The sequence below is a fragment of the Sturnira hondurensis genome, unplaced genomic scaffold (genome assembly GCF_014824575.4).
Source record: "Sturnira hondurensis isolate 20B ecotype Veracruz unplaced genomic scaffold, ASM1482457v3 Scaffold0020903, whole genome shotgun sequence".
Classification (NCBI taxonomy): Eukaryota; Metazoa; Chordata; class Mammalia; order Chiroptera; family Phyllostomidae; genus Sturnira; species Sturnira hondurensis.
In genome coordinates this window covers 1,951,147-1,977,327 of record NW_028093534.1, presented here as the reverse complement: position 1 = coordinate 1,977,327, position 26,181 = coordinate 1,951,147, and the positions used below count along the sequence as shown (strand labels likewise).

At 55.1% G+C, this 26,181-nt stretch overlaps 1 protein-coding gene and 1 long non-coding RNA gene across 5 annotated transcripts; one reads left to right on the top strand and one right to left on the bottom strand.

Annotated features, from left to right (window-relative positions):
• The first annotated feature begins 945 nt into the window (after positions 1-945).
• Positions 946-24,508, top strand: ASIC1 (acid sensing ion channel subunit 1). Of its 3 annotated transcripts, XM_037030878.1 has the most exons (12): positions 946-1,016; positions 1,836-2,213; positions 2,852-3,047; positions 19,480-19,630; positions 20,252-20,379; positions 20,671-20,821; positions 21,176-21,232; positions 21,710-21,863; positions 22,280-22,371; positions 22,855-22,934; positions 23,037-23,141; positions 23,290-24,508. In XM_037030878.1, the coding sequence occupies exons 2-12, from the start codon at positions 1,852-1,854 to the stop codon at positions 23,392-23,394; spliced, it is 1,581 nt and encodes a 526-aa protein (XP_036886773.1). In that variant the 5' UTR covers positions 946-1,016; positions 1,836-1,851; the 3' UTR covers positions 23,395-24,508. The 3 variants fall into 3 exon arrangements, with proteins under 3 accessions (XP_036886773.1, XP_036886772.1, XP_036886771.1); XM_037030877.1 differs by lacking the exons at positions 946-1,016; positions 1,836-2,213; positions 2,852-3,047 and adding an exon at positions 16,112-17,081; XM_037030876.1 differs by lacking the exons at positions 946-1,016; positions 1,836-2,213; positions 2,852-3,047 and adding an exon at positions 16,112-17,081 and having other exon boundaries at positions 20,668-20,821.
• LOC118976407 (uncharacterized) lies at positions 17,067-26,128 on the bottom strand. Of its 2 annotated transcripts, XR_005064270.1 has the most exons (4): positions 25,722-26,128; positions 18,492-18,564; positions 17,917-18,048; positions 17,067-17,495 (listed from the first exon to the last, which is right to left on the bottom strand). It is a non-coding gene; the product is annotated as an uncharacterized LOC118976407 (long non-coding RNA). The 2 variants fall into 2 exon arrangements; XR_005064269.1 differs by lacking the exon at positions 17,067-17,495 and having other exon boundaries at positions 17,741-18,048.
• Between the last annotated feature and the right edge of the window lie 53 nt (positions 26,129-26,181).

Below are 26,181 nucleotides of genomic sequence, written 5' to 3'. Positions count from 1 at the left end.
CTTGACCTCCGGCTACTTCTCCTTCCTTTTCTCTGTTCTTTCTTTAAAGGGTTGGCACCGTGGGTCTGCGAACATGCCCCCTAAGTCTACAGGCATGGGTTTGGGGTGGCCAAAGCTGTGGGTTTGTTTACACATGTGCATGTGTGTGTATATCGCGTGTAGGTGGGGAGCAGGGATATGAACAGGTGAATATGTGTAAGCTCCTGAGTGCCCATCCTGTGCGCCGTGTGGGTGTGAGCAGTGTGACTGGTCTGCGTGTGTGTCTGTGTCTCCACACGGGCAAGTGCTTGGATCAGTCAAGTGTGACTCGAAGCTTGTGTGTGTGTGCGCGCGCGTGAGCGCGCGCGTGTGTGCCACCAGAAGAAGCAGCGGCAAGAGTCAGGAGCATCGATCCGAAGGAGACAGAGCGGGGAGGGGGACGCTGGGGCAGACACCCTCCCTCTCGCGCGCGAGTGCGCGCGCGCGCACATACACACCACACACAGTCACACACAAGCCATAGGGCCTCGCAAGAAGGGAAACGGTTCCGGGACCGGAGGGAGGCAGCGCCGCGGAAAGCGGCCGGAAGGAGGGAGAGGCAGCTGGGGAGCCCTGGGTCCGGCTCCCGGGTCCGGGGGCCCGGCGCGCACACCAGCCCGGAGACACCCTCGCAGACACTCGTAGGCGCGCACGCGCACCCTCTCCCCTCCCCCTCGCCTCTCCTCCCGCCGCCTCCCGGCCGGACGATGGATCCCTGCAGATCCCGAGGCTGAGAGCACCGCGAACCGCGCACCGCGCCGAGCCCGGGCGGACAGAGCTGAGTCGAGCCAGTGAACGCTTGCGGGAGGGCGGGCGGACCGAGCCGACCTGAGCCGGGCCGGGCGGGCCGCTCCCTGCAGGGCTCTGCGCGGCGTGCCGCGGCGGCCGCCGGCTCCCGCTCCGGGCCATGCGCCCCTCAGCGGCTCGGCGCTGAGCCCGCGTCCGGCCCCGCGCCCCAGGATCGGCCGCCGGCTGCTTGGTTCCCGAAGCCCCTTCAGGTGGGTCCCTGATCCCCCCGCCTTTGGGCCCCAAAGCCGGGACTTTCTCCCCTCTTGCTTTTCTCAGCTGCTGGGGTGGCTCAGTGGCTGGGGAGGGGGGCGGGGGCCGAGTAGGGGATCTGGCTGCTTCCAGAAGCTGGACTGGAGGTGGGGGGGCTGTTGCGTCCGGGGCAGGAACAGCTCGCTGTCATACGGAACCGTCCCCCCCATGCATCCACCTCCGACTGCCCTCACCCCCCACCCCAACATACACACATACAGCCTTCGGGTTGGGAGAACTAGAGATGTCCGCAGGTGAGCGATCCGGCTGGGCCCCTTCCCAGCCTCCCTGGGGGGTTTCTGGTCCAGGTTTAGTTGGAGGGGGGGCAACGCAGTCCTGGGGACACCCTTGACCAGGAGCTTCTGACCCCAGGTACAATCCATTTGGGGGAGTCTTCATCTCCAGGATGGGGTGGACATTCCTGTCCCAGAGTGACCCCACATCTGGAGGGAACTCCTGTGCCTGCCTGTGGGAACATTGGGACTTCCCTGTCGCCCTCAGATGACTATGTCTGGGGTCCCCCTGGCTGGGGAAGCTTCCTTGGGAAAACATTCTCCCAGCCAGAGCTAACCACCCAGCTCTTGCATTTGGACGACGAACTCTCTTCTGGGAGTGTGTCCTTTGGCCAGCCCCCTCTGGGCTGGGCACACCAGGGAAGCCTACTGCCCCAGAGGCTGTGACCTCTAGAGATGGAGATTCCAGATGGACACATTTGGAGGGACCCTATGTGTACTGTCATCCCAGGACAAAGACGGCCTCCCTCCCTCTCCTTCCCTCAGGATCCCCTTGGCCAGGATGGAACTGAAGGCTGAGGAGGAAGAGGTGGGTGGCGTCCAGCCGGTGAGCATCCAGGCCTTCGCCAGCAGCTCCACGCTGCACGGCCTGGCCCACATCTTCTCTTACGAGCGGCTGTCTCTGAAGCGGGCGCTCTGGGCCCTGTGCTTCCTGGGCTCACTGGCTGTGCTGCTGTGTGTGTGCACAGAGCGTGTGCAGTACTACTTCAACTACCACCACGTCACCAAGCTGGACGAGGTGGCTGCCTCCCAGCTCACCTTCCCTGCCGTCACGCTGTGCAACCTCAACGAGTTCCGTTTCAGCCAAGTCTCCAAGAATGACCTGTATCATGCTGGGGAGCTACTGGCCCTGCTCAACAACAGGTGGGTGGCTCCTGCCCGACCCCCAGCTGGGCTCCTAGAGTTGCTGGTATCCCTGCTCCCAAACACCACGTCCAAACCCATAAAACACAGACAGCCTTGCCCTCCGGTCCCTGCCAAATCTGCCACTCACAGCAAAGGAACTGAGGCTCTGCTGAGCACTTAGGGGAGCCAATCTCTGATCCCAGCATGGTCCCAAACAGCTCCACCCCTAACCAGCCTGAGCTGTGAGACATCACCGACCTCCAAGGAGTGACCTTTGCCCATCCTCCTGCCACTATGTCTTGATCTTCTCACTTGGGGGATAGGGACAGACCATCTTTGAAGGGTAGAGACTATAGTATAAAAGCCATGGTTCCTGCTGTGATCTCTCCACCACCCCGCCCTGACCCTTCTTGTGCTGAGATGCTCATCTGCAGCCACCGCAGATCCTTCTGTCACCTCAGATCCCATGGGGCAGGTCGTCTGGACATGCCCTGCTCTCTTCTGTGCCTATGCCCAAGACTGACCCCAGGGCTACATGCTGCCCTTTTCCCTATGCCCTTGAGGTTGCATATGGGACACTGAAGGCCAAATGGAGGAAGATAGAAATGGAAGGTTGTGCTGACCCATGCACTGCCCCCCATCTGCCCCGGCTCCAGGTATGAGATACCGGACACGCAAATGGCAGATGAGAAGCAGCTGGAGATACTGCAGGACAAGGCCAACTTCCGCAGCTTCAAGCCCAAGCCCTTCAACATGCGGGAGTTCTACGACCGCGCGGGGCATGACATTCGAGACATGCTGCTCTCCTGTCAGTTCCGGGGGGAGGTCTGCAGCGCAGAAGACTTCAAGGTGGTGAGTGAGTCCCTGGGAGCAGGCCCTGAGCCAGCCAGGCCCCCAGAAGATGGGGAGTCTCAGAGCAGGTGGGTTTGTCATCCTGCCTGCCCCACTGGGAGAGGAAGCTGTGTGTCCCTGGCGCTCGGAAGGGATTTGTTCAGGGTACGGGTGCTTTCGCTCAGTGTGAGGGCTGGAGCCTCAGCCCTGTGTCTGTGATAGTAACAAAAAGAGCCCCCAGTGCACAACATACACACGGACACGAGCACAACCTGGGGCAGCTCTGACCCCTTCAAACTTACTTTCTAGGCCACAGGTGTCAGATCTGGGGGGAGGGTTTGAGGACCATCGGCTGTGAGGTGGAAAGAAATGCAGACATTACCACCTCACTGCTGAATTAGAATCCTCATTTTAACAAGGTCCCTATGTGATTTGAGTTAAAGTTTGAGAAGCACTGTGAAACATGAAAAGTAAGAGAAGCTTTTCTCTTAAATAGCCAGACAGGCAATTCTATCTGTGGCACCGCCCCCCACCCCATACACACAGGCACACATACACTGTCCAGTTGGGTTACCCCCTTGCCATGGAGAGCCACAGAGCCAGGGTCAGAGGAAGGAGAGATGATTTGGGCTACATAGTCATCGCTGAACTGAAGGCTCCCTTTGCTTCTTTAAATGGAAATGCCCCATAGACACACTGCCCCCCATAGGTGGGGCTGCCTCAAAGCCAGCACCCCAGAGAGGATTAGGGGAATTGACTGGCATCTCGTGCACCAGGTGATCCTAAGCAAGTCATACAGGTTCCTGAGGGGTTAGAATTGGATGGAGGCTGGAAAGGGACCAGAGGACCTGGGGTCATGTGCAGAAAATAACACCAAATGAGAGGACCGTGCTTGTAACTCTTCAGAATGCTTTCTAGACTGTCCTTCAGTGCCCTGGCTAACTAGCAATATTATCTCTGTTTCACAAATACACAAACTGAGAGGTAGAAGGAGTTGTCTCTCGGAGCTGGTTAGCGACAGATTCAGGATTAGAAGCCGTGTCTCATTAAGTTCCAATGCAGTGTGCTCTTTTTGTTAACACCACTGCCCTGGAGTCACCGTGCCTATTTCCGGTCTGGCCATTGCTGTTTGAAAACCCGGCCTCGCCTAGGAGCCCCCAGTTCTCCACTCTAAGATCCGCCCCCTTTCCCCTGCCCATGTTCTCCCTCCCTTGCTTGCTTCCTCCCAGCATTATGGGAGCAAGCACTGCATTTGTTTGTGCAGAAAGGTTGGAGTCATGGTTATGCTTGTTGGGTTTGTGTTTTTTTTTGCTGCTACACAAGACTTCCCAATCTTTTAAAGCCCTGCTTTGCAGCCTGGTTTCATGAGCCTTTGTCAACCCTGCAGAGGTTACATGACCACTCCACTTGCTGAGCCACATGGATGGGGAGTTTAATATGATGCAAGAACCACTTTCTTCCTCAAAACAGGAGGCCTTGGATTCCCCAGAGCCCAAGACCAAAGGGTTCCCAGGCTCACCACCTGTGCTCTCAAGACTAGTAGAACTGCAGGTGAAGGTGGAAGTGAAAGCCAAGGCCCTCCTCCTCCGCAACATACTCAACACATGAGCAGATGGGACACCCTGAAAGACCGAGAAAACCTGGGTGGTCTGTGGGGTTGGAGGAAGGAGGGAATTGCTTGGCTCAACCTGGGAGGGGGCTCAGATATGAAATGGGGGCACAGTTTGTCCGTAGAGAATGTTCAGTTGCTCCACTTGTCTCTCCTGTCTGGAGAGATTCCGAGTGGTGATGCTAAGACATGTTTGGTTTATGGAATTGAAGACACTGGAATGTGATTGTTCTGGATTGTCAGAGGGGATGATTCTAAGCAGTCAGGTAGAAATATCATTGATTCAGAAAGTTCTGGAGAGAGATACAGGCTAGGGGTCTATGGGCCCAACGATGGCACTTCTTGGTCTGTGTTGCCAGGGAAGACCAGCTTCTCATTGTTTCCAAGTCTGCGTCGAAGGCTGACACAACCTGGCTGAACCCAAGCCCCTCAGCCCCTCCTTCTACCTTCTCCGGTTGCCCTCACTGCCAGCCCCTTGCTGTGTCAGGAACTCGACCACTTCTTCCCAGAGGGATGTTCCTCTGTGGATGGAAACTTTGTGAGTCTATGTCTGACCTCTCCCCAGCGGAGGAGGGCTCTGGCTGTCCTCTAGCTCCCCGGTTCTGAGGGGCGCGGACACTCCTTGCCTGGTGCTCTGCCTTCTCTCTTCTCTCCTTGCCCTCATAGTGAACATCTGCCTCTTCGTCCTGGCCATTCTCTGCTAGGCCAGGGGGTGTGCATCTAGCCCCCAGACAGATGTGGCACTGACAGACAACATCTGTATCTGGTCAGAACTTAAGGAAGACCATCGTGGCACCTCCTTAAATGGGGGCCCAAGCGCTGGCTCACGGTGTTTGCAAAATATAGTGTGCATGGGCACCACGTGGACTCTTTTGCAGGTTTCAAAGGATAGCTCTCATCCAGCCTGTAAGAGGCTGTTTTGAGGGTGTGTGGGTGTGAGACTGTATGAGGGTCTGTGAGGGTGTGTATGGTCCTGGAGGACAGTTCGGGGGGCACAGGAATGGCCTACTCTGGCCCCTCAAAGTCCCCGGTGCCCCTGGGGAGATGAGCATTCCCCCAGATGTGCTTCTGAGAGCAGCTCAACCTCAGGGGATAGACAGGTGGTTACAGAGTGTTTGCTGGGTCCATCCCCCAGCTGTGGCTGAGTCAGCTTGGGAGAGTGGAGGTGAATATGGGGAACCTGGGCTAAATCAGGGAGGAATTGGTTAGAAACTGTTTGGGACTGAAGAGACAGAGAGTGACGATGAGAATACCCCCACAGCAGCCCGGTTGGGTGGGCTGCAGGGACTCTCTCCTGAGCTACCAAAGGAGCAACCAGAGAACCCCCCACAAGACCCTGGCCACCTCCTCTTTCCCTTCATGGTGGGGTGCTTGGTTGCCAGGACAACCAAGGGTCTGAGATTCCATTCTCCCACCCCAACTCTATGCCACCCAGACCAAGGCAGGGCAGGGGTTCCGTGGAGGGGGCCTGGGGGTGCAGCTGTCTGCCCGTGTCTGGGTCGGGGCTGGGGGGAGTGAGCACAGTCGCAGCTGGTGCCGGCCTCCAGCTGCACCTTATCTGTCCCTGGCAGTGGGAGCGCCAATGTGGCTGGAATGCTGAGCAGCACCAAGGGGAGGGGGCTGGCAGATGGTCGCCCAGGCTGCCCTGTGCCACTCCCTCCCCCAGCTGAGTCCCAGAGGCTCTGCGGGGCAGGGGAGGGGGGGAGGCAGAATTCATTTCTGGACCCTGGAGAACAAGGAAGGGGAGGGCAGAGACTGAAAATCCTAGGGGTGGGTGTGTAATGGGGATAGTATTCTCCCTCGGAAGGGGAGGGAGTTGGGGGACAAGGGGTGGGGAGACAGAAATCCCTGAGGGGCCCATGGGAGTCCTCCAGGACTTTGGAGTGGACTGGTGGACACAGAAATGCCCCTGAGGTTCTGGAGGAGGATGGAAATCTTCTGGAGCACTTTTGGGGTGAGATGCTGATATAAGAGATGGGTGTGGGTGGGTGATTCTGGGACCCAGAGGGGAAAGAGAGGTCATCTTTAAGCAAACAGAGCCGGCTGGCATGTCCCAGGGAGCCAGGACTAGCAGGGAGCTGTGTTTTCCCCAGGGTCGGCTCTGCCCTTTCACTGACCCCCTCGCACACACCCCCCACCCCAGAGCAGCTCAGACCAGGGGTCCCTCGGAGGGCCCGACTCCTACCGAGGTCTGTTCCCTCCAGCTAGGTAGGGAGTGGGAGGGCTGCTGAGGGGAGAGACCGGCACGGAGAGAGGAGAGCGAGTCGTGGGCACCCCCTGCATGGGTGAAGGAGGGCTCTGACCAGGGAGTACACGTGAATTGCAGAGGGGTAGGAGAGCCTGGAGTGAAGAGTTAACTTTGAAGGAGAGGCGCTCCAGACCTAGAGGTCCTTAGATACTTCCTCCAGCCTTACCCTGCCCTTCTCCCTTCCCCCTCGTAGAGCCAGTTGCAAGAATCCAGGGGACCCTGGGTTGGGTGCTCGCGCTCTCCCTCTGCCTTTCCCCCTGTGTCCTACATTCATATACCCCCAACACACCCACCCTCCTGCCGACTTAGTTTCCCCTCTCACCTCCTCCCTCTCCTGTCACTTTGACTCCACCCCTATCCCAGACGACAGTCAGCTAAGAGGCTACTCTAAGTTAATTGATCTCCTGGCTGTTGGCTAAAGTAATAGGACATTGATGTAAGTAACTAAGTGCCTCAGGGGGCAGAGCAGGGAGTTGTGGGTGGGGAGGAGGAGCACCTCTGAGCTTTGGGCCTTCCTCCTGCTCCAGCCTTTGGGCAACTGGAAGGTACTGCCCTTCTGCACCTGGCCTGCCTCCAGGAAGTGGAGGGGAGGCCCGCAGAGAGTGGGAGGTTCTGCTACGGAAGTTGCCTCTGAGCATGCTTCACCTTTGTGGAAGGCAGTTTCCACTCTGGGGGGATGGTGAGGGAGGCTGAATATTAGATAGAAGGTGTGTCAATCTCCACTTGATTTGCTCCTGGGACAGAGCCCTTCTAAGTGCCAGGCCCATGCTGGGTGCCACAGTGGGTGGTGAACAGGAAGGCCCTGCCCCTGTCCTCGGGGAGCTGGGAGCCAAGCACAGTGCCCTGGCAAGCTCGGAGCCCAGAGGGTGGGCGGTGCTCTCAGAAGCCTTGGGAGCACAAGTGACGTGCTGGGATGAGAGGAGCCTCCACACCTCGGTGTAGTCCTTCCCATCTTCCCAACCCAGCTCAGATACTAAGAAACAGCAGTTTAACAGAACGTGTGGTTTCTCCCCCAGCAGGTGACCATCCCAGTCCTCTCCAGCAAGGGTCATCCCTTTGGCCAGGCCCTCTCGTGTGTCCCTCACTGTAGGTCTGAGGGGGCTGCTCCAGGCCTCTACCCTCTGGCTGAGAACAGTGCAATCAGGACCCTTGCGTGGGGATCCCGGGAGGCAACACTGGGAAGGAGACTGCAAGAATGAGAAGTGGTACCCAGTTTGGTTGGAGGATGAGGCTGGGTGTTGGCACTCCCGGGTTCTATTTTGGGCCTAGTTTCATCTGCTCCATTTCTGAGCTTCCAGGTCCAATTTTCTGGGAGGAAAGGGGGCTCTCTGTGGATTGTTAAATTATTCTTTGCCAAGGGGCAGCCTCTCCGTCAGCCTCAGGGACTCTGTCTAAACCCATGCCAGCCCGTGTGTAAAGTGCATGTGCAGTACTGACCGTCCTGCACGTGGGCAGCAGAAGCTTCCTCACAGAACAATTTTAAATGAGTATGGAGCCGCCGTGTATTCACCTTAAGGGGAAGTTTCCTTAAGAAAGTGTGAGGACTGAGATTCTGCCGCCCCGGGCTCTCCAAGGCCATTCCTGATGGGAAAGAAGGGCAAGTTGTGATTGTTCCGAGCTCCTAGGAGTTCGTGGAGAGAAACCCTGTCCCACCCCTGTTGTCTGCATCCCCTCCATGCGATGCGTGTGGCAGTCCTGGGGGCCTGGGGGGTTGGGCTGTGTGGCTCGTGGGTGTGTGTCCCTAACTGATGTGTCGCATTGTCGTGCCAGGCTAGGAACAGTCTCTCTCCCTTGGGGAGAGACTGCTGCAACAGCCTTGACCGTGGACAGCACCCAACTCAGACTCCCTCACGACACGCTCACTGCACGTGTGCCCCAAGCTGCAAGCATGCGTGCCCCTCCGAGTGCATGTCTGAGAGTGGGAGGATGTGGATGTAGATGGGGGGGAGTGGATGTGTGTGGATGTGCACAGGGCGTTGAGGCTCACTTTGTGTGGCTGTGGGAGACAGCTTGTGTGCAGGCAAGCCTCTGGTCGCATGCAGAGCACATACTGGGGAAATTAATCCTTCCTTTCAGCCTCGCTTTGCAACATACAGATTCCTTTTCCTTTAACTGGAGTGATTCTCATAATTCTTGGAGAAAGGGAAGATGTTAATATATTCACTGGAAAGATGAGCATAGTGAGGCTCAGAAGCATTAGGTGACTTGCCTGAGGTCACACAGCGAGTAGAAGATGGAGTAGAACCTTGACTTCAGATCGTCTAGGCCCAGGTTCTTTGTGCCTGATGATGGGAGTGAGAGTGAGGTGTGGGGTGACAAAGGGTGTTTCGGGCTCCCCACCTTCCCACACTGTGTAGAGATGCAGTGCGGCAAGGCAGGAAGGGGAGAAAGGATGTAAGGAGAAGGAACCCCAGCCTCGGGTTGAATACGCCAAGTCTTCCGACTCCTCTGCCTTTTTGCTGCACCATTTGGCCAAGCCCAGCCTTAGATGAACCTACCACACTGCTTTCCCCAGGGTGGTTTCAGGACGGCCCAGCTCCACCAGGGAAAGTCACACAACAGACCAGCTTGGAATCACACAGCTTGGAATCATACCAACAACCTTAAATGGGCCCGCAGTGCTGCCCGGCCACCCCACTGGGTTTTCCCAGTCAACTTGCTGTCCTCAGTGGTCAATGCAAACTGCTCTGCTCTTCTCAAAGATCCACCCTTCCAGCCCCTTTCACACCCTCAGCAGATGACCTTGGCTCCTGCTTCATTCACAGAGCAGACGGGAGCCTTAGACAAGGTCTTCTACTTCCTCTGGGGACCAAGAAGGGGAGGAGGAGGGCGGCATCCATCTTATCTAGGCTGAAATCTCAATCTCTTCTTTCTATCTGATCTCCTTCTACCTTTGTAGGGCTCTTACCCGAGAGACCCTGCCTCTCCCTCCTCTACGGTCAGTCTCTCCTTCTCTGGCAGAACCTTCCTGTTGGCACTGAGACATGCTTGAGATTCTCCCATCCTGAATCACATGGCTATCACAACAGCTAACACTTAGCAAGCACTTACTATGCATCAAGCTTTAGGTTAAGATAAAAACCAAAATACAAATGTCTGAACTCCACAGTCCCTCCCAACTCCCCCACACATGATGTCTCTCTTCCTTTTACAGACAAAATTGTTAAAAGGGATGTATATATTCCACTGTATTCATTTTTCTTTGTTTAAAAAGACTTTATTTTTTATTTTAGAGAGAGGAAAGGAAGGAGAAAGAAAGGGAGAGAAGCATGTGTGATCAGTCGCACGCCCTCAACCGGAGACCCGGCCCACAACCCAGGCATGCGACCTGCCAGGGAACTGAACTGGCGACCTTTCAGTCCACAGGCTAGCGCTCAGTCCACAGCCACACCAGCCAGGGTTACTTTTTCATCTTGAACTAACTCTAATCCACTCAGGATGCCTGTTCCCCAACCCCACACTCCACCAGAGTGGTTCTAGCTAAGTGACCCTCTTGGTGCCAAACCCTACACTCGTGTTTTTATCCCCAGTCTCCCAATTACACTCAAAATAGTGGACCACTGCCTCTTTTTTCTCCTCTTTCCCGGTGACCGTACTCGCTCAGGTTTCCTCCTTTCTCTAGCCACTCCTTCTCTGTCTCTTGGCCAGTTTATCCTCTTCTGTCGGCTCGGTAAGTGTCGGCACTGCTCAAGTCTCACCCCCAAGCCTCCCTCTTCTTTTAAATCATGAGGGGTATGATTGAATGGTATAACTCGATGAATTTTTCATTAGTATTTCTTCATGTTCTTGTAGCTTACAATTTAATATTTCTCATATTACACTGGTATGTATTTACATTGGTGTAAATGTGTAAAACATTTCTGGGACCTCGGCAAGTTCCTCCAGACCCCTTCCTAGTGAATACCACCACATAAAAATTAACCATTATTTTAACTTCTGTAAGCATAGAGAAGTTTCAGCTGTCCTTGAACTTCCTAAAGTATATGTACCCTCTATACAGTATATCCACTTTGTTGTGGTTTTTTTCTTATAATTATGTCTGTGACATTTAGTCTCATTGTATGTTGCAGTAGTTAGTTCTTTTTCAGTGCTGTGAAATATCTCATTATATAAATATACCATAATTTATTTATTCCTTCTACTAGACATTGTAGTTGTTGCTAGTTTGGGGCTACTATCAATAAACCTACTATGTACATTCTTGTTCATTCTCTCGGTTGACGTGTGCACTCGTTTCTCTCAGGTGTATAACTAAGCTGTTGTTAAGTCATAGGTCAGGATTCTGCTTAGCTCTAGTAGATATTACAATACCAGGCATTTTCTCTTTCTCTCTATCTTTCTTCTTAACTTTATATTCTGCTCTGGGGTGTGTGCATCTTCACTCTTTTTTTTAAGATTTTATTTATTTATCTTAGAGGGGAAGGGAAGAGGAGGGAGAGAGAGAGAGAGAAATATCAATGTATGGTTGCCTCTCGTACATCCCCTGCCGAGAACTGGGAACTGGCCTGCAACCCAGGCATGTGCCCTGACTGGGAATCGAACCGCAATCATGTGGTTCGCAGGCCCGCGCTCAATCCACTGAGCTACACCAGCCAGGGCCACATCTTCACTCTTGACTGCAGTTCCCATCTACACACTGACCATCGCCAAACGTGGGTTTCAGCCCAGCCATCTCCTCTCAGCATCAGTCCCATTGCCCAGTTTCCCTCTTAACATCTCCATTTGGGCGTCCCCAAGGCTCCAAGAACCAGCGTGTGTAAAGCTAAATTCATTGTCTTAAGCTCCAAAAGTAGTCCTTTACTTGTGTTTCTGCTCTAAAGAGCCACCCCATCATTCACTCGCCTATGCAAACTAGAAGCCATCCCTGATACTCCATCATCCTCACCTCCCTGAACAGAATCTGTCATTGTTGCTTCCTAAACATCTCCACTCTGTCACTGTGTTCCAAGCCACCCCACCACTCCATCCCTTACCTGAATCTGGCTTTTTAGCAGGTCTTCTAGCGATCCCTCTGATTCTCCCCGAGTGGTCTCTTCAAAACACTTGAAATCCTTACATAGGGAGTCTGTCATTGTCTTTGGACCAGAATCCTTGCTAGCAGCCTTCAAGGCCTGAGGGGTCTGGGTCCTGCCAGCTTTTCCAGTCTGTGTTTACCCTGCCACATCCTCCTCCAGGAGCTCTCCACTCAGGGCCTTGGCACAGACTCTGCTCTCTGTAATACCCCCGCTCAAACACATACACGCAGACCTTTACCTAATTACTCCTCGTTTTTGTTTTTTTTTTAGATTTTATTTATTTATCTTTAGAGGGGAAGGGAAGGAGAGAGAAGGAGAGAAATATCAATGTATGGTTGCCTCTTGTGAGTCCCCTGCTGGGGAATGGCCTGAAACCCAGGCATGTGCTCTGTCTGGGAATCGAACCGAGATTGTGTGGTTCGCAGGCCCGTGCTCAATCCACTGAGCTATGACAGCCAGGGCCCTCCTTGTTCTTTAGATTGCAATTCAAACATCTCTTCTTTCCTGATTACCCAGTCTGGGTCAGATTCCCTATCATTCACCCACCACAAAACCATAGTTTCTTTATAATACTTACAATAGTTGTAACTAAATATTTATTTTTTCATTTTTTTAAAAAAGCTGATGTCTGAGCCCTGCCTGGTGTAGCTCAGTGGATTGAGCTCGGGCCTGCAAACCAGACGATCGCGGTTCGATTCCCAGTCAGGGCACATGCCTGGGTTGCAGGCCAATTCTCGGCAGGGGCCAGTTCCCAGCAGTGGATGCATGAGAAGCAACCATACATTGATGTTTCTCTTCCTCTCTCCTTCCCTTCCCCTCTAAAGATAAATAAATAAAATATTTTTTTAAAAAGCTGATGTCTGTCTCCTCCATTAGACAGCAAGTTCCATGAGGGTAGAACCCTGGTCCTTTATCTGTTCTCCCTATGTCCTTAGCACATAGACACTCAGGAAATATTTGATGAGTCAATGAAAGGATGAAGAAGAAAAGGATTTAGAGCCCTGGCTGGTGTAGCTCAGTGGATTGAGCACGGGCCTGCGAACCAAAAGATCTCAGTTCAATTCCCCATCAGGGCACATGCCTGGGTTGCAGGCCAGTCCCCAGCAGGGGCCAGTTCCCAGCAGGGGATGCATGAGAAGCAACCATACATTGATATTTCTCTCCCTCTCGCCTTCCCTTCTAAAGATAAATAAATAAATAAAAATTTAAAAAAAGAAAGGGATTTAGAGAAGAATAACTTAATTCTGGTCTCAAGTCCATGACGCACTCTCCGTGATACTCACAGAGGCCACTATGCTTCAGTTTCCTCCTTTGCCAGATGAAGATGAAGTTACTCAACCTGCTTGTCTCACTGTACTGTGTAAGGGTCCCATGAGATATTGTTTGAAAAGCGAGAAACATTCCACAAATGTGAGCAGTGGTTGGAGTTCACAGAGAGATGTGGAGAAAGGCAGAAACCCCTAGGTGACCCCACAGAACTGAGAAGTACGGCTGGGAAGTGCTGGGCAAGGGCGGGTTCCTTGGACAGAGCGTTCAGGACTGAGTTGTTCTGCATGGGGGCCCGCTTGGGCACGCCTCCTGAGGCCTCTGTGTGTGTTGGAGGGTCTGTGTGTGTGCTGCCTGCCCCCGACCCTCCATTTCTGGAAAACTGGATTTGTTGACTCGAAGGAGCCAGGAGCTGAGGTAGGAGAGCATATTAGAGATGGACAAGGGAGTGTGGTTAGGGTGTGTGCTGTGTTTGCTGCACACAAGAGGGCTATGTGTCGAGATGTGTAGGTGTGCGGCGTGGGTCTTTGTATTGGTGTGGGGAGGAGGTGTCCAGTCATACCAGATTTGCTGTCCTCAATTGTGAGGGTGGGGGACGCTTCCTCTGCCTTAGTTTCTTCCTTTTGGGAGTCCAATCTACTTCCCCTGCCAGGAAGTCGGGAGGAGGCGGGCAGTGCCCTCTAGTGGGTGCGCGGAGCAAAGGCAGCTGTAGCTTCCCCAGCCCAAGCCTCAACCTAGGCTGGCCCCACCCCCAACCTGGGTCTGGAACTCACCTCTGAAACACACACATCCTGAGAATGTGCAAAGCTGACAGCTGAGGTCTTGAAGGCAGGGTGAAAATGCACATGGGACATGAAACAGGAAGGAAAACCGTGAATTCATATAGGACATGAAACAGGAAGGAAAATCATGAATTCATGAGGACAACAGCTGAATGTGAGGGTCTCTCTCTCCTCTCATCTCCTTATCTCTGGTTGCCCAGGGTACTCCTGGTCTTTCTTAGTTCCTGTTTCTTCACTTGGTCCCTGGGTCCTGCTCGTTCATTCTCGTAGTCCTTGTCCTCAAGGAGCTATGGGGCACTACTCATCCCTGAAGGGCCTTGAGCAAAACTGGACCATTTAGCATGCTTCATGGGGGTGGGGGTGGGGAAGCCACTAACTATGCCCTGTGAAGTCAAGGAAGGCTTCTTGGAGGAGGTAATGTATGAGTTCGGTCTTGAAAAATGACTAGAAGTTCTCCAGATGGAGTCCAGGGAAGGCATGAAACTATGGAAAAGCGTAATATGTCTGCAAAATAGGAGAAGGGCATGGTGGCTGGACAACGGACTGGGGTGAAGGAGAGGTGAGGCTGCAAAGGCCTATGGTGCCTTTGGGGATGGGATTGAATTTTACCAAGACACACTGGGGAGTGAGAGAAGGTCTTTAAGCGGGAGAATGGTCAGAATTACATAGCATGGGGGAGAAACTGCAGGGATGGGGGCTGTTGTTCAGGCAAAAGAGGAGGAGGCCAGCCTGAGGGTGATGGCATAAGGGTGGAGAGGGGACAGATCTCAAAGGCTTCTCTTCTCTGGGGCCTTGGTGTTCCTGGCAGCAAAACTGAGGCCAAAGGTCCCACATCAGTCAGTTCTGCTAGAACTTGGCACCCTGCCTTCCTTGCTCAACATGCTCCAGGGTCTTTGCATGCAAATGGGGAAGGAAGGTTGGGTGGGAGAAGGAGGGGAGAGGACGAGAGGGAGGGAATAGGACCTGGGGCTGTGGGATGGGTAGGGAGTGGTAAGGCCCTAGCAGGCTCATGTGACCCCTGCTGCTCCTCTCCGGCCCGCAGAGGCAGGGTTAATATGCTTTGCCTCCCTCCCTCCCTCGCTCAGGTCACCTTCTAGGCCCTGGAGACTCGGCTGCTGGCTCAAGTTCCTCAACCAGTGGCCCTGAGTAATCAGAGCCCACAGAGGGGCCGGGGGGCCTGGGGGAAGGGAATGAGAAACTGGGGACATGGGGAGCCTGAGGGACTGAGGGGCTGGAGGCATCTGTGAGGCTGAGGGTTTTGGGGGGGCACCAGGTTGGTTCCCAACACTCTCCACCTGACCCAGGACCCAGTCTGTTCCTATCTCAGTTTCTTCAAGCCACCAGAAGAAAATTCCTCAAACTCCTCTGTTGCACTGTTAGGGGTGGGCAAGTGGGGATGGGGAGGGGCAACTGTCAGGAAGCTTTCTGATGCAAGAGATGGGGTTCCCCCCCACCCCCTGCCGGGAACTGGCCATAAATGAGTCTGTGGTCAGTCAGAGACCTGTGCTAATGGAACCTGGGCTGCCCCCCAAGCCACAGAAGGGAATGGAAGAGGGGAAGGTGACCTAAGTACAGCTCAGCATGGGGGAGGGTGCCGACTTGGAGCAGAGATGGGGTCAGGGGAGTGAGGGGAGGAGAAATGGGGTCAGGGACTGGCTGGAGGGAAACTGGAAGTCAAAGGAGTGTGACTGCAGGAGAATCAGGGGTTCAGGAAGTAACTGAAAGTAAATTGGGGCCAGGGCAGTGATTGAAAGGAAACTGAGAATCAAAGGAATAATTAGAAGAGAACTGGGTTATTAGAGTGTATTGGGAGAGTTGGGGAGTCAATAAGCTAACTGGGGCATTTTGAGTCGGGGGACTGGAGAGGAGTTGGAAGTGTGAGAGCCTGCCGAGAGAGGCTGGGGGCGCAGACGTGGCAGCAGCAGGGCCAGGTGGGGGGAGGGAGGGGACCCTGAACTGGGCTGGGAAGGCTGAGGGCATGCTGAGGAATAGATGGGAGGGTGAGAGGAGCCTGAGTGTGTGTGTGTGATGGGGGAGGAGCAGGACTGTTGCTGGCTTGGCAGAGGGAGCAGAGGACTCTGTTAGGTCCCATCTCACTTGGAGAGGTGGGTACCAGAGCCCCTAGGATTTTCCAAGTTTCCATTCTGTCTTCAGCCCTCTCCTTTCTGCTGGAGCTGGTGACAAAAAAGGGGCACTAGCCCCCTCCTCTCCACCAGCCTCCCTTTCCCACTGCCATCAATTATTCACCAGCCCAGACACCCGCCCTCCCTAGCAGGCAGGCTGGTCTTCCTCTCCACGCCCCGCCCACCTCAGCCACACTGCCACAGAGGCCCTGGCGAGGAAGGACACGGCCAGCCAGCTGGTGGCAGAGACCTGGCAGAAAGGCTGGGTGGCTGGCCCCACCGGACCCTGCCTGGGATCCCATCTCCTTCCCCTTTTTCCTGCTGATCAGCTGGTGCCAGGAAGTCCCTGGAGAAGATGCCAATCCAGATCTTCTGCTCTGTGTCATTCTCCTCTGGAAAGGAGGCCCCAGGGCCTTTGGGAGATGTTTGGGGTCCCCACCAGAGGCAGCAGCGAGACAGCTCAGAATCAGAAGAGGAGGAAGAAGAGAAGGAAAACGAGGCAGCTAGGAAGGAGGCTGGAGAGGGGGATTTCCCCGTGGACTTGGTGGCCTTCGCCAACAGCTGCACCCTCCACGGCGCCAGTCACATCTTCGTGGAAGAGGGTCCAGGGCTGAGGCAGGCTCTGTGGGCAGTGGCCTTTGTGCTGGCACTGGGTGCCTTCCTGTGCCAGGTAGGAGACCGCGTTGCCTATTACCTCAGCTACCCACATGTGACTCTGCTGGACGAGGTGGCCACCACTGAGCTGGCCTTCCCAGCGGTCACCTTCTGCAACACCAATACTGTGCGGCTGTCTCAGCTCAGCTACCCTGACTTGCTCTACCTGGCCCCCATGCTGGGGCTGGATGAAAGTGATGACCCCGGGGTACCCCTCGCCCCCCCAGGGCCAGAAGCCTTCTCTGGGGAGCCCTTTAACCTGCACCGCTTCTACAATCGTTCCTGTCACCAGCTGGAGGACATGCTGCTCTACTGTTCCTACTGTGGGGGGCCCTGTGGCCCTCACAACTTCTCAGTGGTGAGTCGGGGCCCGTGCCTGGCATGGCACCCCAGAGTGTCTGCCATGACTCACCCTGGCCATCACTTTCTGGGGCTGGCGGGTCCTGCTCCCCCATCCCCAACCTGAACTACACACCTTCCCTGTCATGTCTAGAAAGGCCTGGCCATGGCTCGCTGGGGAGCCCCAGGGTCTGGAGCCGGGCTGCTATTCCCAGCACTGTCCTTCCTGTTAAAATCGTGAAATATGTCTGTGCTAGTTCATAACTAGTTGCTTCCCAGGGGCCCCTGGTGTCTCCCTGAATACCCCCAAGCATGTCCACACCTCCCTGTGATTTGGCTGCACCTTGGACCTTACTCCATCTCTGAGGTCAACCTCTGACCTGCTGGTGGCTGCCTATGCCTGGACTGGAGCTGGGGCAGGTGCCACAGGTTTCTAGAGGTGCCAGAGGAGAGTGTAGGAGGGAGGTGGACGGGTGGGGACAGCCCTCGTCTCCATCGCCACCCCCTTGTCAGGCAGCTGCTACTTCACTGCCCCCTCCCATGATCTTCCCGTGCTCCTCCTGCTGCAAGTTTGCATGTGTGTGTGCACCTGAGGGAGAATACCACGCCTCTCTAAACCCCTCCCACTGCCCCCTCCACCCCAGCTCTAAGTGGCCTGGGACCCTCTTCTCCGGGAAGCCCTCACTGGGAGTCAACCTCCTGCGTGCCTTGCCACTCCAGAGTCCAAGGCCTTCCCCGCTGAGGGACCAAGTGGCATCATCCCAGCTTTTCCCCAGTTTGGCTTCCAGTTCTGTCTGATCAGACTTCTCTCCTGCATTTCTAAGTGCCAGATGCCGTCTTCCTTCCCCACACACCTGTCCCTCAGTCTCCAAACTCCTTCATAGTGCAGGAGTGGGTGGGTTTCATCATATCAGTGCATTGTAGACTGACTGCAGACAGACAGGGACAGGGAGGTTCGGTCCACTGGACCTCAAACAGGCCAGGACCTACAGAAATACCGACAAAGGGATCAACCCAGTTTCCTCTGGGTCTAAGGGTAGAGCAGACACTTCTCACCCAGAACCACAAGATGGCAGCAGCAGCCTGCTCGAGGCGGCACAGCTCACAGCCAGGGCAAGCCAGAGCTCCCTGAGCGCCTCAGCCACCCGGGATCCCTCACCCCACCCCACCCCAGATGGAGGGGCCTGTGACTAAATGCCACCAAGCCCAGGAGTGGGGCTGGAGGGGACTAGGAGCTGTCAGAGTTCTCTCCCTACCTCACCTTGGGACCTCACCCTCCAAATGGGGGGCAGCATGTTTTCTTTCCTGGAGGGGGAAGGGAGCAAGAACTGTTCCCCAGTAACCCCCCTGCCACTGCGGCGCCAGTCTGGTGTGACACTGTCTCTCTTTCTCTGGGCTGAGCGTGCGTGTGTACTAATCTATGACTCACTCTGTGGACTTCGTCACCAGCAGCAGCAATAAAACACACCCCATCCGTGAGAAGCTGGAGGCATTCAGGGAAGCTGTGGAGAAAGGGCCATAAAGAATCGGTTCACTCCTTTCGGTGGTGTATGGGCCGCTCTGGGGCATGGGGTGGGGAGGCTGGTGCAGTGGAACACTCTGCGGAGGCCCTCCCACTCCTGCAGGAGCATTGTCCACCGTGTGTGCTGGGGCGCTCAGTGCCCGAGGCTGAGAGGAGAGCTGTGGTGCTTGGGTGTTGGCATGGCACCGGGGACAATGAGGGGCATAAGGCACTAACAGCTGCAGGAAACTAAAAAGTTCAACTTGGTTTGGAGGAGGGTCTTGATGAAAGAATTTCAGGCGCCTGGGGTGAAATCCAGACGACTGGCCGTGACAGGGTCCTGGTGATGGGGGGGGTGTGTGTCAGGGTCCCAGCAGGTAAAAGACCACCACTCAGATAATGTAACTGAAAAGAATGTAGCAGAGGGACCGCTTACTGAGCTGTGGGTAGAGTTAAGGAAGCCGAAAAGGGGGCTGGAGGCACCTAGCGGCAGTGGGAGGTTGCCACACAGGCTGAAGGAGCATGGGGAGGCTGCTGGCCGGCAGGGAGCCCTCCCGGCGGGACTGGCTGAGCCCAGGCTCTCAGAGACAGGGGGTGGGGAAGGAGAAGTGCCCCACCTCTCCCTCCTTCTGCCCTGGGATCCCTGACTGATGCCTTCCGTTGGCCAAACCCAACCAGGAGCCTGTCCGGGTAGCACAGAGGCACCCCTCAGGGGCCCGCTTTCCAGGGTTCACAGCAGGGCAGAGAAGAGCAGAGAGTGGGTGGGAAGGAAGACAAAGGGAGTAGGGCCCGCCCGGGGGGAATCCATCCTGAAGGGTGTTGCAATTCCAGCAGCTGGGGGGCAGTCTGGGACGGCCCTAGGTGGGTCCAGGGGGTGCTGGCAGGACTCTCAGGCTCTTCACTCTGCCCCTGCCAGGTCTTCACACGATATGGAAAGTGCTACACATTCAACTCGGGCCGAGATGGACGTCCACTGCTGAAGACCATGAAGGGTGGGACGGGCAATGGGCTGGAGATCATGCTGGACATCCAGCAGGATGAGTACCTGCCTGTGTGGGGAGAGACTGGTACGTCCCCTCTCAGGGGCCCCTCCCCCCGGGTGCTAGGCCTCAACCACTGGCAGGGAACTGCTGGGCTCCACTGTGGGCCCTGAGGCAGGCCTTGGGCTCTCCTCCCTTCCTCCCAGCATCTCGCCATCTCCTTCTCTGACTGTACCTGATTGTCACACTCACATATCTCTGGCTCCCCCTTCCTGGCTCAGTTACTCTCCAAGGTAACCAGCCATCCCTTTCCATCACTGGCCGCCACTTGCTCTATAAATAACCCTCTTCTTGGGCTGCCTGCTGTCTGTCTGGTCTCAGGGGCCTTGGGGCAGAGAAAGATGGGGGTGAAGGGAGAAAAGGAGGGGGAGAAATGGAGAACATCTGAGACAGTGTGAGAGAATCTGAAGCACCAAGATGCAGAGCCAAAGCCAGGTAAGAAAAGAAGTGTGCAGGATACAGGGGCCATCAGGGCAGCATGGGGCTGGAGAACCCAGAAGGAAGCTCGGGGTGGGCTGAGACCCCTAAACGAATGCCCCCAATCCCAGTGTATGCTGTGCTTATTCCCAGGAGAGGTGGGATGTTCCAGCTCTGGAGGAGGTTAGGGAGTCAGAAGCCCTCCCGACACCCGCCCCCTCATTTTCACAGATGAGACATCCTTTGAAGCCGGCATCAAAGTGCAGATCCACAGCCAGGACGAACCTCCCTTCATCGACCAGCTGGGCTTCGGCGTGGCCCCGGGCTTCCAGACCTTTGTGGCCTGCCAGGAACAGCGGGTGAGAGGGCCGCCGGAGGATGGTCCGGGCGGGGTGTGGAGGGGTCAGGATGGGGTGGTGGGCAATCGCTCATGAGAGGGACAGATGAGCAAGGGCCTGGGTAGTGATTTTACTAGTAAGAAGCATGAATGAGCTTTAAAAATGGGGATGCTTTCTAAACTCTGAGACCCCCCAGAGGCTTCGGAGGGAGAGGGGACAGGATTCCTGAGTTCAGCATCTTGTCAAAGAAGTCCATCAAGGTGACTCGGGAAGAAGTCCCCACACCCCCCAGCTCCCCGGCTCTCCCAGCAGCTCATCTACCTGCCCCCGCCCTGGGGTACCTGCAAAGCTGTTACCATGGACTCGGATTTCTTCGACTCCTACAGCATTACTGCCTGCCGCATCGACTGTGAGACCCGCTACCTGGTAGAGAACTGTAACTGCCGCATGGTGCACATGCCAGGTCAGGCCCCCGAAGCTCCAAACACAGTCCTGGGGCCCCTCAGCCCGCACTGCCCCTTGCCAGCTCCCCAGGCACATCAACCTCCCCGACACGGAAATGAGACCAGCTGGCTTCTCCCTGCCCCAGTTCCAGCCCCATTCCATACCCATGTGTCTCTGACCTCAATTCCTGCCTGTGCCCACAGGGATGGCTGGGAAGGGTCCAGAAGGGGTGGATCACATCCAAGACAGATTGGGAACCAGCGAGTCCTACCTTCTCCTACCCTTCCAGCTTCTGTTAGACCTTTGTTCCAACCACTGTCACAAGAGCCCTTTAATCTCCATCCTTCTCTCCTCTGTCTTCTCTCCTCCATAGGGGATGCCCCGTACTGCACTCCAGAGCAGTACAAGGAGTGTGCGGATCCTGCTTTGGGTGAGCGCCCCTGTCCTGGAGCCGTCTGCAGTGGGGCGGGGGGTGGGCTGCCAGCCACATGCATAGGGGTTTCATACCAAGCTCCAAGAAGCTTCAAATAACTCCTGGATCAGGCTTTACCTGAACTCTCCTGTGCCTGACTTTAGCAAGGTTGGGAATCCAATCCTCTAGCATCGCTGGAGGCCCCTGTGAAAAACGGACAGGGGCCACCTGGGAGGGGCCCTCACCCTCTCTCCTCAGCACCTGAGCTGGTTGACCCCCCAGGACTCTGAGGGAAGGAGATAGAGAACCAGGACATACCCATGGGGAGACTAGGTGAGGATCAACCCAGAGTGGGCACAGGGCTGAGGCGAAGGACAGGTCTGAAAAAAAGAAGGGGGCCCAAGGTTCCTTTGGGCCAGGCCAAAATGTGCGTGTTGGGGAGGTGCTGGCAGAAGGGCACCGCTCAACTGGCGCCTCTGGCCTGGCTGGGCGCAGACTTCCTGGTGGAGAAGGACCAGGAGTACTGTGTGTGTGAAATGCCCTGCAATCTGACCCGCTATGGCAAGGAGCTGTCCATGGTCAAGATCCCCAGCAAGGCATCAGCCAAGTACCTGGCCAAGAAGTTCAACAAGTCTGAGCAGTACATAGGGTAAGGGCTCTGACAGTGAAAGGCGGGGCCCCTGGGCTGGGACTGTGAAGGAGCCAGCAGGCTTCCATGGGAGCCAGCAGATGGGAGGAAGTTGAATCTAGGGGGGCATGGAGGAAAGATCAAGGCTAAACAAGCAGAGGAAGTGCCTCATTCTCTTTCCTCCTCCCCTCCCCCTGTCTTCATCCTCCTTGCTGTAACTGGGATCGCCTCACACTTGCTAGTGTGTGGACTGTCTTTTTGTATATGCCATCACATTTAATCCTCTCAACAACCCTGAAAGGCAGGTGCCCCCATCAGCATCTCATTTGATGGGTACAGAGACTGAGATTCAGAGAGGATAGCTTACCCAGGTCACCTGACTAGTAAGGGACAGAGACGTGACTTGAACCTAGGTCTCCCCCCCAACCCCTTTGCAGGGAGAACATCCTGGTGCTGGACATTTTCTTTGAAGTCCTCAACTATGAGACCATTGAGCAGAAGAAGGCCTATGAGATTGCAGGGCTCCTGGGTGAGCTGCTGATGGCACCTGTCCCCTTCCCATGTCATGGGCATGGTGTGACACCCTACAACCCAAAGCAAGCTGCTCACTTCTGTCCCATGAGCTCTTCCTCCTCAGCCATCCCCGGGGGCCTTTCCCCAAATTCTGTCTTGGTATTTGGAGGAGGGAGGGAGTAGAGCCTTCTCTTAAAGGCAAAGTGGAAGAGATAGGCCTGTGGGCATGAATGGAAGACAATTTCATATGCCCTTGAAAATGTGTCTAGAGAGTGAGTGTTGGGGTATTTCATATACAATTTTTTAAATAATACCTATTGATTGTGGAAAGTAGAAAAAACACAAAAGCATGGAGAAGAAAATAAAGACCCTATCAGAATCACTTTGCCCTCCTTCTGTAGAAAGGCTGTCAGTCCTTTCACAATTACAACTGGCCTGCCTCTGTCCCAGTGGACTCTGTGGCTCCCATGGTGTCTGACCTCCTTGTGTTTCCCTGCAGGTGACATTGGGGGCCAGATGGGGCTGTTCATCGGGGCCAGCATTCTCACAGTGCTGGAACTCTTTGACTACGCCTACGAGGTAAGTGGGGGTGGGGAGCCAGGGTGGGCCCATGGAAGGGGGGTTGGGGACGGTCGTGCACCAGGCAGCCTGCAAGCCCTCCCACCACCCGACGTGTTCCAGGTCATTAAGCACAAGTTGTGCAGACGAGGGAAGTGCCAGAAGGAGGCCAAAAGGAGCAGCGCAGACAAGGGTGTGGCCCTCAGCCTGGATGACGTCAAAAGACACGTGAGGGAGCGATAGGGGGTGCCCTCTGGACCCACCCTTACCCCCACCGCCCCTGGACCATGCCCCTTGCCACCTTTACTCCTGTGCCATCCCCACACCCTAGCGACACCTGTCAGTAACCAGTCTCTGTCTCGTGCCATTCCCTCAGAACCCCTGTGAGAGCCTGCGGGGCCACCCTGCCGGGATGACATACGCTGCCAACATCCTACCTCACCATCCGGCCCGAGGCACTTTTGAGGACTTTACCTGCTGAGCCCTGCAGGCCACTGTACCAAAGGCCTAGATGGGGAGAGCTAGGAGAGTAAGGGGGGCCCCAGCTGCCCCCTACATCTGCCCTGGGGAACCACTCACCCCTCCCAAGGCAGCCCCCATTTCTGGGCAGTCCTTTCCTCTTGACTGTGGTGAGGAAGGAGTCTTGACCATAGAGTCCTCTCCCTGTCTCTATACCATTCTTTTTATTTTTAACAAAACTAATCTAAAAAAGAAACTAAAAAGAGAGAACTGGGCAAGTGACCTCAGGCTACCCCTCTCTGCTCCATGCTGCCTCCCCGGCTCCCAGCCTGAATTCTATGTCTGGCTGTCTGTCTGGCTGTCTGTCATCTGAGTGTCCACCTGCATTTTGCTGCCGCCAGTCACCAAAGCCCCTCCTAGTGGTGGTGGGGGAGGGGATCCTCCAGACCCGTAATTTGGCCCCAAACCAGAGAATGTACCTTGAAGGGGAGGGATAGTGGTGGTGATGGGGGACTTCCCCAGCCTTAAGAGACCCTCTCAGCCCAGTGACCACTCCCCAACCTCAAGTCTCTAGGCAGGAACTAAGACCCTAGCCTCCTCCGCCACACACAGCATGTGAAGTCACTAGGGAGGTGGGGGTGGGGACCCCCTGAAGAAGTGGCGATGGGGACAAAATGTGGCCCTGGTGCTGTAGGCCACATCCTGATATTCCCACCTCAGAGCTGCTGGCGAGAAATCCCCAAGAGGAAGCCTTCCTCTCCCATCCCATCCAAGATCCAGCTGGTTGGCTTCCAGCTCAGGGAGAGGGGCGCTGGTGCCTAATCTCACTGGTCCCACTCCCAGGGGCCCCTGCAGAGGGCCACATCCATAAATTTTCTTATGGAACTGTCCCAAGTCCTCTTCCCCAACTTCATTTGCTTCTCTCAACAACCTCATCTGCATTTTCTATTTCTATGTGATACAGACTCTATATTGCTATATCTCTGTATATATATACTCTCCCCTAACTCTGTCTGTCTCTGCCCCATCCCCCTTTGTCTCTAAGAATCATCCTCCCACCCCAAGTACCCCTTCCCGTGTTTCTGCTCCCTCCCTGGTCTCTGAATGCCTTCACCTGTATAAAGAGTTGGACTCTCTCCCCTGGTGTCTGTACTGTGTACACACATCCCTCTGAGAAGCACAAGGAGACGACATGCGCATTGTAACCTTCGCACTCTCTCGGTGGCGACATAAAGGAAGCTGTGAATCACAAGCTCTGCCTCTTTTGGCCTCACCCTCTCCTTCCAACCTGGGCACCCTCTGTCCTCCCTGCAGCCTTAACATTCCCTCCCCTTCTCCACCCACCCCAATGCCTTTGTCTGGCTGCCTGTGGCCTCCTGAGGGATGGGACTGGTATAGAGAGAACCCTCACCCAAGGGATGGAGATCTGCTCTGCATATCAAGCCAAGGGCTTCAAAGACTGAGGAAACTGTGGATCAGTGACTCCTGCAGGTGAAGCAGTGGGGTGCTGACTGGCAGAAGCTGTGGTCCTCAGTCAGTGGCCTTTCTCTCCTTCTAGGTGCCCAGCCCCCTTTCCTCACCTGATACCCAAGCCCAACACTTATATTTTCTGGTGAGGTAGGTAGTGGGAGGAAAGAGAGGGGAAGTTGAAAGCTATTCCTACCTTAAAGAGAAACAAGTGAGTTAGAGGGCCTGCTGTGCCCCCTCCACCAGACAGTCCTCCCAGGCCAGGGTCCTGCTCCTTCCCAAGCCTTTAGCTATCTCTAGGTCTCCAACCTCAGAACAGGACCTGTGGCAGGTCACCTGTGCATTGACCTGGAGCTGGAGAGTGAGGCTATAGGATCTTTGGGAATTCTTAGTTCTCAGTAAGTAGTTCCTTAGAGAGAAGACCTCTACAGAGAGGAGCAGGAGCAAGGCCAAAGGGTGTGCATCAGCTGGAGAACAGCAGGCAGGGCTATGGGTGACGCATGCCTCTGCTATAATAAACTGGGTTTCAAACATCTCCTCTTCAGTGTTGTTCTTCTCTTATCTGAATAGTACTTAGGCCTTCCCATTAAGTGCCTAGAGGTAGGCTGGACTTGGGGCCAGAGCTTGGGCCAACAATCAGAGGAGGAATAAGGACGCTTGGCCCTACTGGGATGAGACAGACTGGCCATCACACCAGGACTGGTCTGAACCCCTGGACAAAGGCAACAAAGATCCCAAGAGAAGTCCTCACACACAGGATTCTTTGGAGAGGAAGCAGGGTCAAAATTCAAAATAAACTTAAAATCTGGAAGCAGGTTAGGTTGAAAGTCAGGGAATAAGTTGCACAACATTCTAGTGAAGTAGTTACTGAGGCACTTTTACCTGTGGAGCTCCGGGCTACGTACGAACCAGATCTGGATTGTATGCTTTGGTTTTACTGCTAACCTGCTGGTTGACCTTTGCCAAGTCATTTATTTTCGGGGTTCAGCTTTGCGTTTGTAAAATGGAATAAACAGTGCGTTCTCCTCTTCAGTCCCTCGGGTTTACAGCAGTAAGAGAAAGAAACGAAAAACAAAGGCCTTTGGAAAGTTAAACACACTGCGGCAAGATGAAGCAACTACACCATCAACCTCTTGATCAGAGCGTTAGGGGCTCGGGAGGGGGTGGGGGCCTGGGCTGTGGTTCTTCTTCCAGGGCCTGTCTTCCTCCCGTCGGCCTGGGGGCGCCCGTTCACAGGGCCCCTCTATCCCAGAGCTTTTCTCTATGGTTTTCCCTCACGGACCTTGAAGGCGGGAGGGCGTGGTCAACAAGCCAGTTCCGCTAGTTGCCCCCTCTAGCCCAC